Source organism: Macaca nemestrina, chromosome 11 (genome assembly GCF_043159975.1).
Source record: "Macaca nemestrina isolate mMacNem1 chromosome 11, mMacNem.hap1, whole genome shotgun sequence".
NCBI classification, from domain to species: domain Eukaryota; kingdom Metazoa; phylum Chordata; class Mammalia; order Primates; family Cercopithecidae; genus Macaca; species Macaca nemestrina.
In genome coordinates, this window is record NC_092135.1 from 130,317,280 (window position 1) to 130,332,221 (window position 14,942).

The 14,942-nt window shown below is 42.3% G+C and overlaps 1 protein-coding gene across 1 annotated transcript in view; it reads left to right on the top strand.

Annotated features, from left to right (window-relative positions):
- Window positions 1-14,942, top strand: part of LOC105473922 (DIS3 like 3'-5' exoribonuclease 2) — a 374,047-nt gene that overhangs the window by 282,845 nt on the left and 76,260 nt on the right. Inside the window, 1 exon segment of the mRNA XM_071073554.1 lies at window positions 9,376-9,483. Coding sequence (XP_070929655.1) covers window positions 9,376-9,483 — 108 coding nt within the window.

A 14,942-nucleotide genomic window follows, 5' to 3' on the forward strand; every position in this document is an offset into this window, starting at 1 on the left:
GTTTCTTCAGAAGTACAGCTTTGCCTGCCATTCACATTAGGTGATCAGAACCACCATGTACATGTTTTCTGCCATCCCATAAATGAGAATAGTGAATGGAGAGGAAGACAGAGTTGATCAGAGCCAGGAAATTCTGAGTCAGAAGCTGTGTGATCATCAAAACCCCGTTCCAGGAAACCGTGTCATGGGCAATAGGTAATCTCTATGCACAGTGATGCCTGAAAGACCCAGCACCTTCAGTGACCAATTAGTGAGGATAGCTAGCTGTGTCCTCATCTGAGCAGGAGGAATTCCGTACGAGGCTTTGCTTGTGTCAAACATACTGTGTCCCAACCTGACCTCTGTGGCTGGCCTAAGCCTCAATGCAATATTTAAGAACTTCTCTTTGACCCCCGGCCCCTCATAATGTCTGTGACACCTGTGTCCAAGCTCTGGGCAGGTATAGGCAGCTTAAGAGAATGCAGCACAAACTTCTGACCCGCAAGTATCTCTTGAGCACACAGGGCTTCCTCCCTGACCCCCAAGCCCCAGCTGCTGCGCTCTGCTTTTATAACCAGGAATTACTTTTCAAAATCAGAAAATGAAAAAATCAAATTGGGTTAAGTAATTAAGCGTGTTTCCTTTTCTGTTTCCTTTGGTTTTGTGTTTGTCACAGTTCTAGAATTTCTCTGTGGGACTACAGAGTTGGGGCTCTGTTGCTGAGTTGTGAAAGCGGGGAGCTGGGTGGAGGAAGGGCCCGCATGCGTCTGCTGCCCAGCACTGCCTCCAGCTTGGCAGGCACAAGTGGCGCCGGCCCGCAACCTTGGACAGCAGCAGCTGCGCGCTCTGATTCCTTTGAACCGCTGCTCTGACCTTTCTTCCTACTCGGTTTTGTTTCTTAAAGGACTGTGTCCAGGAACTTTTCTGCTGTTTTCACTTTACTTTGCCTATAAAGGTCTTCTGAAAAGCTGGATGAGCTGCGTTTCCGCTCTCCAGATTCTCTGCTTTCTCACTTGGCACAATCATTTCTCCCAGCTTCATCACACAGGGAAGAGGGGCTGGGGTTCCAGTTGGTTTCCTGTCTATAGGCAATGTGGCACTGATTTCATTCAGATCTGTAAGTGACTGATGCCAGAATTGCAATCTTAGCTCATTATCTAAACTGTAATTGGGGGATTAGCCTGTGGAATAGGACAGTATACAGCGTAACAGGTCTTGGGTCCAAATACCATCTCACTGACTTTTTAAATGAAATTCTTTTTGTTGCGATTTTGCTCACAGTAATAAGTATTTGGTTATTCTTGTTAACAATAGGGTATACTCAATAGGATAAAAGATAAATTTAAATAGTGTCCATTTAAATATCAGGAAAAAACTTTTTGACAGAAGATGGTTCCATTAGGACAGGGGACAGCTGCCCACCTGAACTTTGGCCTGTCCTCAGAAGGACACAACATTTGCTCAGTTAATGCCTCTCAACTGTCTTCTCTGGGAGATAAATATAATGTAATCGCAAAGTTTAAGGTAATTTTAGAAAATAAGCGAATTAAGCTTTAAAAGTAAAAGAAAACCTAAACAGTTGAAACCTAAACCTGAATTTTCTGCCTACTGGCCCAAGCATTCATGTTATTTTAGGTGTGAAACAGCTCAAGTGAAAGTTCGCCCATAAATCTCTACGATATTTTATTGGTACTGCTTTATAATAGAGATCAAAGATTGGGATTGGAAGCCTGTCTTAATGTAGAGTCCAAAGAGTTTTAAGATGTTTCTTTCTGACACCAGCAGGTTGTCAGATTGTTGATGTTTTGTTAATGTCAAACTGTGTAGCAAAGAGTTGATCAAATTCTGAATTCATGGAGTGTTGATATGGAAAAGAAAACTCTTTAAACAGAGATGTTGGCTGGCAAGTGAATTAATCTCTTTCCTTTAAGTTATTTCAGTGTGTAAGTGGGGAGCTAGCTGAGAGTACCTTGTTGTTAAAACCTCGAAGTCCTCAGAGAAAAGGGGTAAAAGTCACCAATTCTTAGACTGCAGATATGGGCTGCGATGGCCAATGGGTTATCGCACTGAGGCCTGAGGGAATGTGGTGGGAGCCGGCAAAGGCCTGGGCTGAAAGGGGCAGAAGAGGCCCTGCAGCCCCTCCAGGTGGTGGAGAAGCCCCTATGACTTGGCTTGTGGGCATCTGGCTCCCACGTCACTGCTAGTCCTTCCTGCTCCTCCTTGCCTGAATGATTGATTCTTCCCTTCTGTGGCCCTTTGTGTTGGTCACAGGGCTGTCCTGGCTAACCTGCTGCTGAACTTGGCCAGCCTGCCCGCTGTGGCTTTAGCAGATGTTTCTGCTCTCTGAGACTAATATAAGATTTTATAGTCTTGTTGGTACCCCCACCCAGCTGCCTTGGGCAGTGGTGTATTTACCCAAATGATCAATTTCTCTCTACTCTCTCAAGACCTGGTCCAGAATACTTAGAAAGTCAGTGTCCTATCATCACTGTCCCTTTTCTCCACGGCCAGCTCTTAAGCTCTGCCCTGACTCAATTTTGGTCCTGGCCCCAAAGCATGCTTAAGAGGGCTTAGCATCCTTCAAGCCCCGTTTCCTTTTCTGCTGCCTGAAGTCCTTATCAGTCTTCATCCACTTGGTATTTGTTGAGTACCAGCTGTGTGTCATGTTGCAGGGATGTAAAGATGAGACAGATTCTGGTCTTGCCCTGGGGAAGCAGAGGAGGTAGACAGGTAGCAAACACTTGCAATGCATCAGGCTACCTTCAGGTACAGAAGTGCCCCAAAGGTGAGGAGAGAAAGGTGAGTTAGAGAAGAAAGAGAGGTTGTATCTGCCTGGGCTGGTGGTGGGAGAGGAGCTTCTGCAAGGGCCAAGAAGACTTCACAAAGCAATTGTGTTTTGAACAGTGTTTCACATTTTGAGTAGAAAATTTCTAGATAAAAAGTGGGCAGAGAGGGCATTCCAGGCAGAGGCTAGAAAAAGCATAGAATGTTCAAGGAGCAGAATGCAGTTTGAAATTGTTGGGGTGTGCGTTGTAGAGAGAGCCATGGATGAGGTTACAAAGAGAGGCCTGGAGTGGTAGGTGAAGGAGCTCGGATTCTGAGGGCAAGTAGGGAAGCGATACGATCTCCTTCGACCAAAATAGAAAATCACCTTAGCAACTGTGTGGTTGAAGGATAGCAAGGCCAGAGACAGGAAAATTGTCATCAGTACCAGGGCCCTTCCCCCCAGTCACATCCTCTTGAGACTCTGAGTAACTACCCCAACACAGAGATCTTTGCTCACAAAATCTTATGAGAGTTTACCGATGTGGTGATGTCCAACTGGACCCCAGGAGAACTAGAACAATAGATGTCTTTAGCCTAGTGCCAAATGGACATTCTGAACAAGCAGCATTTCATTTACTCCATATTACAATGTCTTCCCAATTCTGGCAATGCATATCACACAAGAAGAAGTAGGGAGAAGCAAAGGGCAGGGAAAATGGAGAAGTTAGCTTCCCACTGTTATCTTTGCTGTCCCCTTGGAGATATGGTTCTTCTCCTGCTTCCCCGTGGGGAACTCTTGGCCACCTGTGACCTTAGCCACTGAACATTGAGGGTCCAGGCTTTTCCAAAAACCCCTTGGCCCCATCGAACCCTCTAGGCCCTCCTTCATCCACAGGACATGCAAAAGTCCATTTACTAAATTCAGCTCCTTAACTATTGGGAAGGTAAAGCAGTGTGTCCTAATATAAATGGAATTGCAGATTATCATTGAGTGGAGACTAGTAAGAGGATGCAAAAGTCTGGAGAATAAGCAAGTCTTATCTAGAATAATTTCTGCTCCAGAATTGTCACTGATTTTTATCCTGAGAGAGGATACAAACACTTGAACACTTGAACACTTGAACAGTGAAAGGAGGAGAGGAAAAGACTCATTTGAGAGAGTTAGAATTCAGATCTAGGCTTGGGAAGTGATTGGATATAGAAGGCAGAGAGAGGAGAGTGAAGAATCACAGGCTAATCCTCAGCTGTGTTCTGGGGGCAGGGGTGAGGAGCGTGGTGAGGCATGGGTGCGGTGTTTTTTGGTGGTTTTGATTTTTGGTGGTTTTGAGGGAGTGGTGGTCGTTTGCTTCCTTGCTTATTTAACTTGGGATGGAGTGCTGCTCTTAACAGAGGTAGGAAATGTAGACAGTGGAACAGGTGAAGAAGGGAGGAAAATGCTGAACTTTGTCTTCTCCATGTGGAGTTTGAAATGTTCATGGGACATCCAGTTCATGGTGTCCAGAGGGCATTGTAGAGGTATGTGGAGTCACAAGGCCAGAGGGCCAGGCCTTGGACATGGAAGACACTCATTGTGAGATGGCAGGAGACCAGGGCACACATGTAAAGTGAGTGGGCCTGGGAGAGACTGGCCAAAGGGAAGAGCTGGTAGGTTGCTTGCAACAGATTGAGTCTGATGATCTCAGTTTTCTTTGTGAAGAAGAGTTGAGGTTTTCTATTGAGAAAGATTGAGAAGGCAGTCAGGTAAGAGGTCTGAGGAGAGTAGTAATATTTTGGGACCTTATCTGAGGGGTGTGGGGAAGGAACTAACAAAGACAGGTGAAAGGCCTGCCAACCCTCATGGAGGTAAGAACTAAGACAGCTTAGCAACTCACCTCCATATGGCCCAGCAATTTTCTCTGTCACTGCTCAGTGAGGACTTGCAGAAGTAGGAAAGGCTGATTTATAAGATGGATCATGGGGTTTGTGGAGCTGGGATAGTAGAAGTGAGGTAAATAAAGAACCTTGAAGGAATTATCCTTGTGGTTCACACTGCATAGCGAAGTTAATGAGGACAAGATAGGATAAGACTGGGGAAAAGGATCAAGGGGTCAGGGAATGTGTGAACATTTGCACAGTTTTAATGATAGCCAGGAATTTCCCAACTCCTGGAGAGACCTTTCTTTTCCAGTCAGACATGGTGTTCCACACTTATCACCCTGGCCCCGAGGCTCTCAGGAACCATGGCAGGCCTCATGTAGCTGACCTGTGTGCATGGACTCTTACGCCATGGTCCAGGTGAGTCTCCCTCTGACATACGGGACTTGGATTGGAGAAAGCAGCTGATCAGAAGGGGCTGCCTGCCTCTCCTTTCCAGCCCTCCTCCACAGGGATCCTGCTGTGCCTGGGGTTGTGGGAGAGCACATTCACAGTGACGCTGGCAGGAATTAGGCCCCATTTATGAGAGACTGATGTGCCAAACCACAAATGTGATTGTAACCTCTTAATTCCTTTTCCTTTGAAACACAGAGGAATAACCATCTATTTACAAAACTATATAAACATAAAGAGTGTTTTCTATGAGAATTTCAACTCAATTCTGCTTTAAGACCTGGTAAATGTCTTTTATAAGGAATGCTTCTTAAAAATTAAATATAATAGGGACCAGGCGTAGTGGCTCACGCCTATAATCCCAGCACTTTGGGAGGCTGAGGCGGGTGGATCATGAGGTCTAGAGATCGAGACCACGGTGAAACCCCGTATCTACTAAAAATACAAAAAATTAACCGGGCATGGTAGTGGGCACCTGTAGTCCCAGCTACTCGGGAGGTTGAGGCCGGAGAATAGCATGAACCTGGGAGGTGGAGCTTGCAGTGAACCGAGAGCACGCCACTGCACTCCAGCCTGGGTGACAGAGCAAGACTGTCTCAAAAAAAAAAAAAAAAAAAAAAAAATTAAATATAATTATACTAACCAAAAAGTTTTAAAGTTCAGCTTTTTCATGAGCACTTAGATTGGTAACTGACCATTGCAGTGTGATTAATAAAATGTCTTTTGTGTAAGATATAGGACACCACACAATTTTTATAGCCTGCACAATCACTGCATGTGCTGATAAGTTTTAGGAGGTAGTAGCCCAAACAGTGTAGCTTATACTTAAAATACTAGTTGTTTATGAAGTTTTTTTTGTCGAGATGCTTAAATATAAGTCTCGTGTATTTCATAAAATGTTTTATGTGATGCAGTAAACATAGAAAAAAGAGGTGATCCATCTCCTGGGCAGAAGCCAGTCAGTTGTCTACACACTGGAAGTGCCTACCATGCATCAGGTGTAGAGAGAGACAGGAGTGAGGCCTGGCCCTTGCTCCTGAGGTTTCAGTGTCCGTGGCACTCGAGGCACCTGAAGAAGCAATTAGGACAGTGTGGTAAATGCAGCTGAAGAGCAGGGAGGATGGAGTAAGTGGCTGACTGTGTAGGATGGCCCCAAATCATCTTTGAAAGAACAGGGGAGGTATATAAAATACAGCACACACTATGCCTGGGGGATTTTGGATAAACCTTTTAGTGGCAATGAACTGAATCTGAAAGGATGTACAAGAGTTTGCCAGATATAAAATATCTAGAAAGGTGTTTCAGAAAGAGGGACTGGCACAAGCAAGAGCTGGAGCAGCACACAGACAGGTGAAGGGGGTGCAGCGGGAAGGCCCATGTGACTGCTGTTGCCAGTGCCCCAGGAGAGGGCCAGGGCACAAGGCGGAAGGGAATGCTGAGCCCGGTGACAGCACACCTTGGACACCACGGACTGGCCAGTGAGCTTTCACTGAGCGTCTTCAGTATTGTTCTACCAATAAGAAGACCAAGACTCAAAATTTTACTAACTTGACCAAAGTGTACAAGAAGCAATCAGCCCAGGATTAGCCCTCAAGCCCGCAGGAAAGGTGGCAAAGCCTTTGTTCTATTTCCTGCACCATGCTGCTGCTGAGCCTATACTTCTTCAGTCATTGGTAAAAAGGTCTTTAGACCTTGTTGTATTTTTTTAAGTGGTGAGGCCCTTTTTGCAAATTATATCTGAACCCCAAATTCCAACATATAGAAACAGATCAGGTTTTCACTAGATAATTAGCATACATTTATTTCATATTTAAATGTGTAACACAACACCAATTAATGAAAACAGTGACTTTCTTTTTAATAAGCTCATTTATTTTGGAATGCTTGCAGTTGACAGAGAACTTGCAAGGGTAGTACAGAGTGGTCCCATACCCAGTTCCTCCATGTTAATGTCTTATGTGACTACGCTTCATGTGTCCTAACTCAGAAACTGACATTGGAATATTACTGTTAGCTAAACTCCTTACTTTATTTGAATTTCACTAGTTTTTCCATCAGTGTTTTCCTTCTGTTCCACGGTCTAGTTCTGGCCCAAGTTATAATGACTTTCTTTTGACAAACACTAAAATATGAAGTTAGGAACTATAATGCATTATCAGATGCTCAGTTTTGTGACTTAAATAAGATACTGCCTTGAACGCTTAGAAGACACTATCTGTACAAAAGGCATTACGCCCTGGACTAATGTCATTGCAACAAGCATGCTGGGTGGCTAAGCAGCCAGTTACCAAAATACAGTTGATAGAACAAACTGTCTGTTAATGCAGCCCAGAGGAGAATACAAGAATGCACACCCAGCAAACTTGATGTAGTCTGTCTTAGCTCAGGCTCCTATAGTGACATGCCATAGTTTAAACAACAGAGATTTATTTTCTCCCAGTTTTGGAGGCCAGAGTCCCATATCAAGGTGCTAGCCAATTCAGTTCCTGGTGATGGTCTCTTCTTCATTTGTATATGGCTGTGGCCTCACATGGCCTTTTCTCTGTGCCTACTCATGCAGAAAGAGACTTGTGTCTCTTTCTCGTCTTACAAAGTCACCAGTCTATTAGACCAGGGCACCACCCCATGTCCTCATTTAACCTTACTTACCTCTGAAAGACCCTATCTCTATATACGGTCACACTGGGGGTTAGGGCTTTAACATATAACTGCGGGGTGGGATGGGGGGGTGGCAGGGAGGGTGCCAATTCAGTCCCTAGGATAGCCCAAAGGCTGAGTATGTGAAATCTTTATCATTCAACCATGATGGTATCATATTGAAGCTTTCTCCATTTTGTGCACTATTTTTAAACAGGTGAAGATGTACCATTTTATAAAACACTTGATATATACAAGAAAATGTTAAATATTTGGATTACATTGTAGTGCATCACAAAATAAGTTAGCAAAGAAAATATAGTATTGTCTGAACTGATGGTGCAAAAGTAATGCAAGAAAAAAATTTCAAAAGTAGTTGTCTGTAAAAGCTTTTACCAAAGGCTGTTAGGAAAAGCTATTACCAAAGATATCAGGTAGTCATTAGGTTTCATATAGATGTTAAAAGAGATGGCATTTTTTAGAAATACCAAACAATTGCCAATTATTTGTTATTGGTTTGGGCCATGAGTTCTAGAATTTACTGTTCCATACCAAAGATATTTACTGTACTAAAGTAGAGTACAGTTGCAGATACTTCATGCAGAATAAGAAGCTGCTGGGGTTTGTTCTGTTTCTGCCCATAAAGAAACATAATTTGCTAAATGTACCTCAACTACAGCATGGCCGCCCTTTGCGTATCACTTCTCAGTTACCTAACATGGGGTTTCAGTGTTATCCATGCTCAACACTGCAAGCCAAAGTGGGCCATAGTAAGTGTGTTGAGTAAATGGCTAGTACTGCTGATGTTTTTAGTTAGAGAGATGGGGTGGATGGTCCCAAGAAAAATATGGGAAAAGGAACAGATAGGCATAGATAGGAGAGAGTTTTTGAAGTATCTTCAGGAGATACAGGTAGAGATATTCATTTCATCTTTGGAATACTAGAAAAAAACAAGTAATATTTTGGGACCACTTCTAGTCATCATTTGAAAGTAAGCTGAAAAACAATTTTTAATTAAAGGGTATATACTGTTGACTCCGTTTATTATGGAACAGAAAGAACAATAAGGAGAATAAATGATTTAGGCTTAAAAAATGGGAAAATAGATAACTACTTGATCACAATGTTTATCTGGGAAACCTGGATGTATGACCCTTTCAGTTTTATCACTCCAGTGATATTTTAGTGAAGTATTCTCTTAATGTTCCAAAATGTAATTTGGTAAATTGCGGTATATTCAATTACTAAAACATTGATTCAGCAATAACAATAGCTTATTTTACTTTTAACGAAATCCTGTCCAGAGTTTACACTCAGTTCTTGGGCCCTTAAGTATATGTATAATTCAACTGGAGTACTTATATCCAAAAGCACAAGTACTTCTTGAGTCTGGAGCTTCAGGTTTAGTAGATAATACAATGTAGCTATTTTCCATTGCTTGCAATGTGCTTTTTGTCTTCTTTTACCAGTTCTCCTCACTTTCCCAGCTCACATTCCCATCTGACTCTAGAGGCACATGGAAAAGTATACAATAGTGTGGTCTTTCTGCAGAGTCTTTGGGAACAGAGCCACCTCCATCTTCAGCTTGCTCTGGAAAAGCTGAAGCTGTTCACCAAAACTCTGCCCGCTGGGCTTCTCCTAAGCAGGTTGGAGAAAGGTGCTCATGGGCCTGTGCTCTGTTTACAGGTGGTCCCCATGCTTCCCAGGCTGCTGTGTGAGGAGCTGTGCAGCCTCAACCCCATGTCTGACAAGCTGACCTTCTCTGTGATCTGGACACTGACTCCAGAGGGCAAGGTAACAACTTACACGTTTTCTTTCTCCACTTACCTCTGTTCCATTCCATGAGTCATGAAGTACTCACCATGTGCCTGGCACTGGCTTGGGTGCCATGGTAGCCAGGACAAGGGAGATATGGAGCAGCCGTCATAGAGAAATGTCAGAGTCCCTGCCTCAGAAGAGCCGTCGGCCCCACTTAGAAGGCAAGACTGACCCTAAGCACTTTGAACAGGTTTCATGTCTGTTATCAGGTGAAGGAAGAAATTGAGTAAGCAGAGTGATGCCCGGGAGGCTAATGCAGGAGACAGGGTGTAAGTGGGATTGAATGAGGATTGGCAAAGGCAGGAGGGGCAGCCCAGCCTGCAGTTAGGAGAGCAGAGCCTGTTTGGAGGTGGATGTTAGGTAAAGTGGGAAGTTTACATAGGTGGTGTGAAATCAAACTGGAGAATCACAAATGAATTGTAGGTGTTAGGGCTCCTCTGAAGTGTCATGAGAAAGCTGATTGTAGAAAGGTCAGTGGTGCATCGTCATGCAGGATGATTGGAGCTGTGAAGATGAATTAGCAAGGTAGTGCTATAATCAAGGCACAAGGTGGTGAAACCACAGACCAAGAACAGAGAGAAGGATGTCAGCAGGGATTCCTAAGCATAGGGAAAAAGATGTCTGTGCCTGTTATCGGGATGTGCCTATGCATATCATAGGGAACGACAGGAGAGAGATACATGAAAGAGAAACTAGTCCCCTCCTGCAACCGAAACAACTCCAAACATTCAGAAGTAGGGTCCTGATTAAGTAAGCTCTGGTGCCTTCTCAATGGAATATATGCAGTTATTAAAGTTGTTGACAGAGACCATGGAAGAACATGGGAAGTGTTTATACTGTAATATTAAATGGAAGTAAAAAAAGATATTTAATTATAAAGAGGTTCCAAATAAAGATAGAGGATCAAATACCCACATTTACTTTCATTCCCTCCCAAAACCTCACTAAAACAACAGTAAAGGGATTTTTTTTAAAGACATAAACCCACAAGGACAAAGAGAGTGGGAGAGGAGACAACAGCAACAAAATTTTGGAATCTGGGTAGCAGATGGATGAGTGTAACTGACTTAGCAGTCCTGAGAAAGCTGAATCCTGAGCCAGCAATAGAGAAAGCCAAGAAACAACCCAGTTTACGCAGAAGAACCCTAAACAATTCAGAAATTGACAGTACCAGATAATTCTAGAAGGTGGGGGAGGGGTGGGGGAGAATGAGGCTAACAACAGTATTGAAAGTTTATTTTAAAAAATTGCCCCTCCTGTAACTTAGCGGAAGATCAGAAATGTGTTCTCTGGACAGGGTAAAGTAAGAGGTGTCGGAACTAGAGAACATCAAACATGCTTGATGGTAGTGATACCTTGGGGGAGATTGAGTGACTGTTGGCATATTGAATGTTAAGAGTATCAGCTTTCTTTTTGCTGCCAGCCCCAGAATTCTGGTCGCCAGGCCTATATCCATGAGTCGGGACATGGGAAAATCTCTGAGGAATCTGAATAGCGAGGAATAAAAACATAAAGATACTAACCTTTAGAGTTTCCCAATCAACAGCCCAGCTGTCTCTCCCTACAGTAAAGTTTACAGACTATTAATAAGCTTCACCCACACAGTCAGAGCTTTTTAGGATTTCATTTCCATATATGAAGAGACAACCTGAAAGAAGCTTCTAATATGAAATAGGGAAGCTATTACTAATGCATTGATTCAACAATAGCTTTATTTTACTTTGATGAAGCCCTGTCCAGAGTTTACACTTAGCCCTTGGGCTCTTAAGTATATGTATAATTCAACTGGAGTACAAACAAACAGGAAAAAAGTAAACAAACAGGAAATGAAGAAAACACACAGGAAAAAGCAACTAGAACGAAATACACTAGCAGGGAAAAGAAATTAGCACTTATGTCTTTAGGGAATTTTTTAAAAAAAGAAATAGCTGTATCACAAAATCTTGATACTTTAAAAAAGAAACATTTGGAGGGAAAAAAAGAGCTCTTGGGAATTAAACATAGGTTAGAAGAATTAGAGATTCAGGATATCTATTGAAAGGTAAAGTTGGGAGTTGTCCCAGAAAGATATAGAAAAGACAAAAAATTGGAGGACTAGTCCAAGATATACAATATCTGTTCAATGACCATTCCAGAAATAGAGAACAAAGTAAACAGAGGAAAAGAAATGATCAACAATATAATTTTAGGAAATGCCCCATTCCTGGAAGATATAATTTTCCATATTGAAAGGGCATACTGCCTAGCACAGGTATAGAGACACATCATCAAGACACATCATTATAAAATTTCAGAACACTGTGGACAAAGAAAAGACATACAATAAAATCAGAAATCAGAATAACTTCAGACTTTTCTACCACAACCCTAGAAATTAGATGACAGTGAAGCAAAGCTTTCTAATTTCTGAAGGACCGTGATCTCCATGCCAAAATTCTGTACCCAACAAAGCTATCAATAAAAAGAGTAGGAAAGGGCTTTTCCAGACATACAAGGCTTCAACAAAAATGTCCATCTCATACACCCTTTCTCAGGAAGCCACCAGAGGATGTGCTTCACCAAAATGAAGGAGGAGTAAATGAAGAAAGAGGAAGACATGGGACCCAGGAAACAAATAATCCAATACAGGAAAGAAGTGAAGGAATCACTTAGATCAGGGCTGAAAGACTTTTCCTGTAAAGGGCCAGATAGTCAGTATCCCTGTCGAAGCTACTACACTATCCTTCAGGTCTGTCTTAAAGAAGATGCTAAGCGCCGGGCGCCGTAGCTTACACCTGTTATCCTAGCACTTTCACAGGCCGAGGCAGGTGGATCACTTGAGGTCAGGAGTTCAAGACCAGCCTGGCCAACATGGTGAAACCCCACCTCTACTAAAAATACAAAAATTAGCTGGACCTCGTGGCAGGCACCTATAATCTCAGCCACTTGGGAGGCTGAGGCAGGACAATCACTTGAACCCAGGAGGCGGAGGTTGCGGTGATCTGAGATCGTACCATTGCACTCCAGCCTGGGCAATAAGAGCGAAACTCCATCTGAAAAAGAAAAAAGAAGACGCTAAGTTGGATCCTCTCATGGGCTTCTACATTCTGTCTGTTGGAATCAGTTGTTTTGGTTGATATGTAGATATGTAGCTGGAAAAGAAGGGAGCATTTTAATAACTTTTTCAGATAATTGTGGCTATTCATTTTTGTACTACACCAGACTTTAATAGTTTCTCAGAAGTTGGTTGCACCAGGCACGGTGGCTAACACCTGTAGTCCCAACACTTTGGGAGGCTGAAGTGGGCAGATTGCTTGACCCCAGGAGTTCGAGATCAGCTTGGGCAACATATTGAAACCCTGTCTCTACTAAAAATACAAAAATTAACCAGGTGTGGTGGCATGCGCCTGTAGTCCCAGCTACTCAGGAGGTTCAGGTGGGAGGATCACCTAAGCCTGGGAAATCGAGCCTGCAGTGAGCCATGATCACGCCACTGCACTCCAGCCTGGGCAATAGGAGTAAGATTCTACCTCAAAAAAAAAGGGGGGGGCGGGGCTGAGCACTGTGGCTCATGCCCGTAATCCCAGCATTTTGGGAGGCTGAGGCAAGAGAATCGCACAGCCTGGGCAACATAGTGAGACCTCGTGTGGACAAAAAAAAACCAAACAAACAAAAACAAAACAGACACCAGAGTGTGTGCTCACTCTCCCCAAAATACCCGAGTCTAAATAACTATAGTTTGTGTGTCAGTTGTTCCTTCAGGTGAAAATGGTGTTCCATAAAATGAGCAATCAGTTCACGACTCAGTTATGTAAATGCTTTTCCTCAAGACCACCAGCGTGCTTCTACATGCAGCAAAAGTGAAAAAGACTAGCAATCAAGGGTTGAGACATCATAAAATTAATAATCTTTACTCCTCTGGTGAGAGCATTCAGTTGTTCGATACAAGTATGAGGTATTGGAGTGCAGTAGCCACAGATGCGCTGGGTGCCATTGTTGGATTTGCACCAAGGCAGCCGCTTTACCCACGAGGGCTTTTGTGCCACCAGTGTAAATGTCAGCATGTGGAAAGGACAAACACTGCCTTAGTATTATTATGAAAATAGTTTTGACCTCCTGGACTCCTGGAAGGGTCTCAGGGATTCCTAGGGGTACATGGTCCATACCTTGAGAACCAAATGAATAGTTGGTGGAAGGTTTGGAGTAGATTAATATATATAGCACACAGAGAAATCAAGCTGATAAAAAGACAGTTATTAATTCCAGTGAGAATAAAAAGTCGTATAGAAAAGTAACACTTAGTATTTATGTAACCATAATAGTAGATTGATAAAATGAATTCTGATCATTGTCATGTATTAGGAGGATTAAGGACTTGAATAGTTATGTGGGCATGGTGGGGGAGGGAGTGTGTATGGAAGGAAAAATAAATTATCTTCTGTAGTGAAAAGTTTGCAAATAACACCAAAAAAAAAAAAAAAAAATCAGGAAGTAGCAGACAGGTTATATAGAAAGTTAACACCCAAATACTCTTTTAGAAGAGGTTAAAGTAATTACTCTTGGGAAGTAACAGAGAGGGACAGGGGGCTGCTTTTTTTCATAACAAGACTTTAAAACTATTTGAACTACGTATACTTTAATATTTTTATTGTGAAAAATTTCAAACATACATGAAAGTAAAGGGCACTATAAACCCATCCTCCCCACCTCCCAGATTCAACTACTATCAAGACTTTTTTTCATTGTCAAAGTATTTTGAAACAAACCACAGACATGTCATTTTGCTCAGACATATTTCAGTATGAAGCTGTAAAAATTTTGGACATTTTCTTATGTAGCACAATGCCATCAGCACACCTAACAGTGACTACTAATGCCTTGGTGTCATTCTAAACCCAGTCCATAATAGATTTCCTTGCTTTCTCCCATAGATTTGCCTGAATTGGGATTAAAACGAGTTCTACACATTATATTTGGTTTTTATGGCTCTTAAATATTGGTTCATTAAAAAAAAGGACCCTTTTAAAGATTTTTTTAAGATTTAAGAGGCAAACGCTATCCGAAAACAAGGAATTATGAGGACAGTATGCCAGCAATCATATTTTGGTGGGGGTGGGAGCATGCATAGGGGAAAAAAATGAATGGAAAAAGACAGTAGGAAATAAAATAGAATGCCAATAGTGGTTATGTTTGGATAGTAAAACTATGAGTAATTTTTTCTACTTTTTTGTATTTTCTAATGTTTTTTGAAAACATGTGTAGCTTTTATATTTTTATAAATGCTTATTTTTGTGAAAGTTTAACTAAACAGAAAATAAAAGCCCATAGAAGAAAGCTAACTTGAGTCAACAGAAAAGAACTTTGAGTCTGAATTATGCCTGCCAAGGTCAGACCCAAGAAATAAAAAGCTGCCCAATCTAATGAGCTTCTAAAATATGAGGGTCATAAAAGAAGCA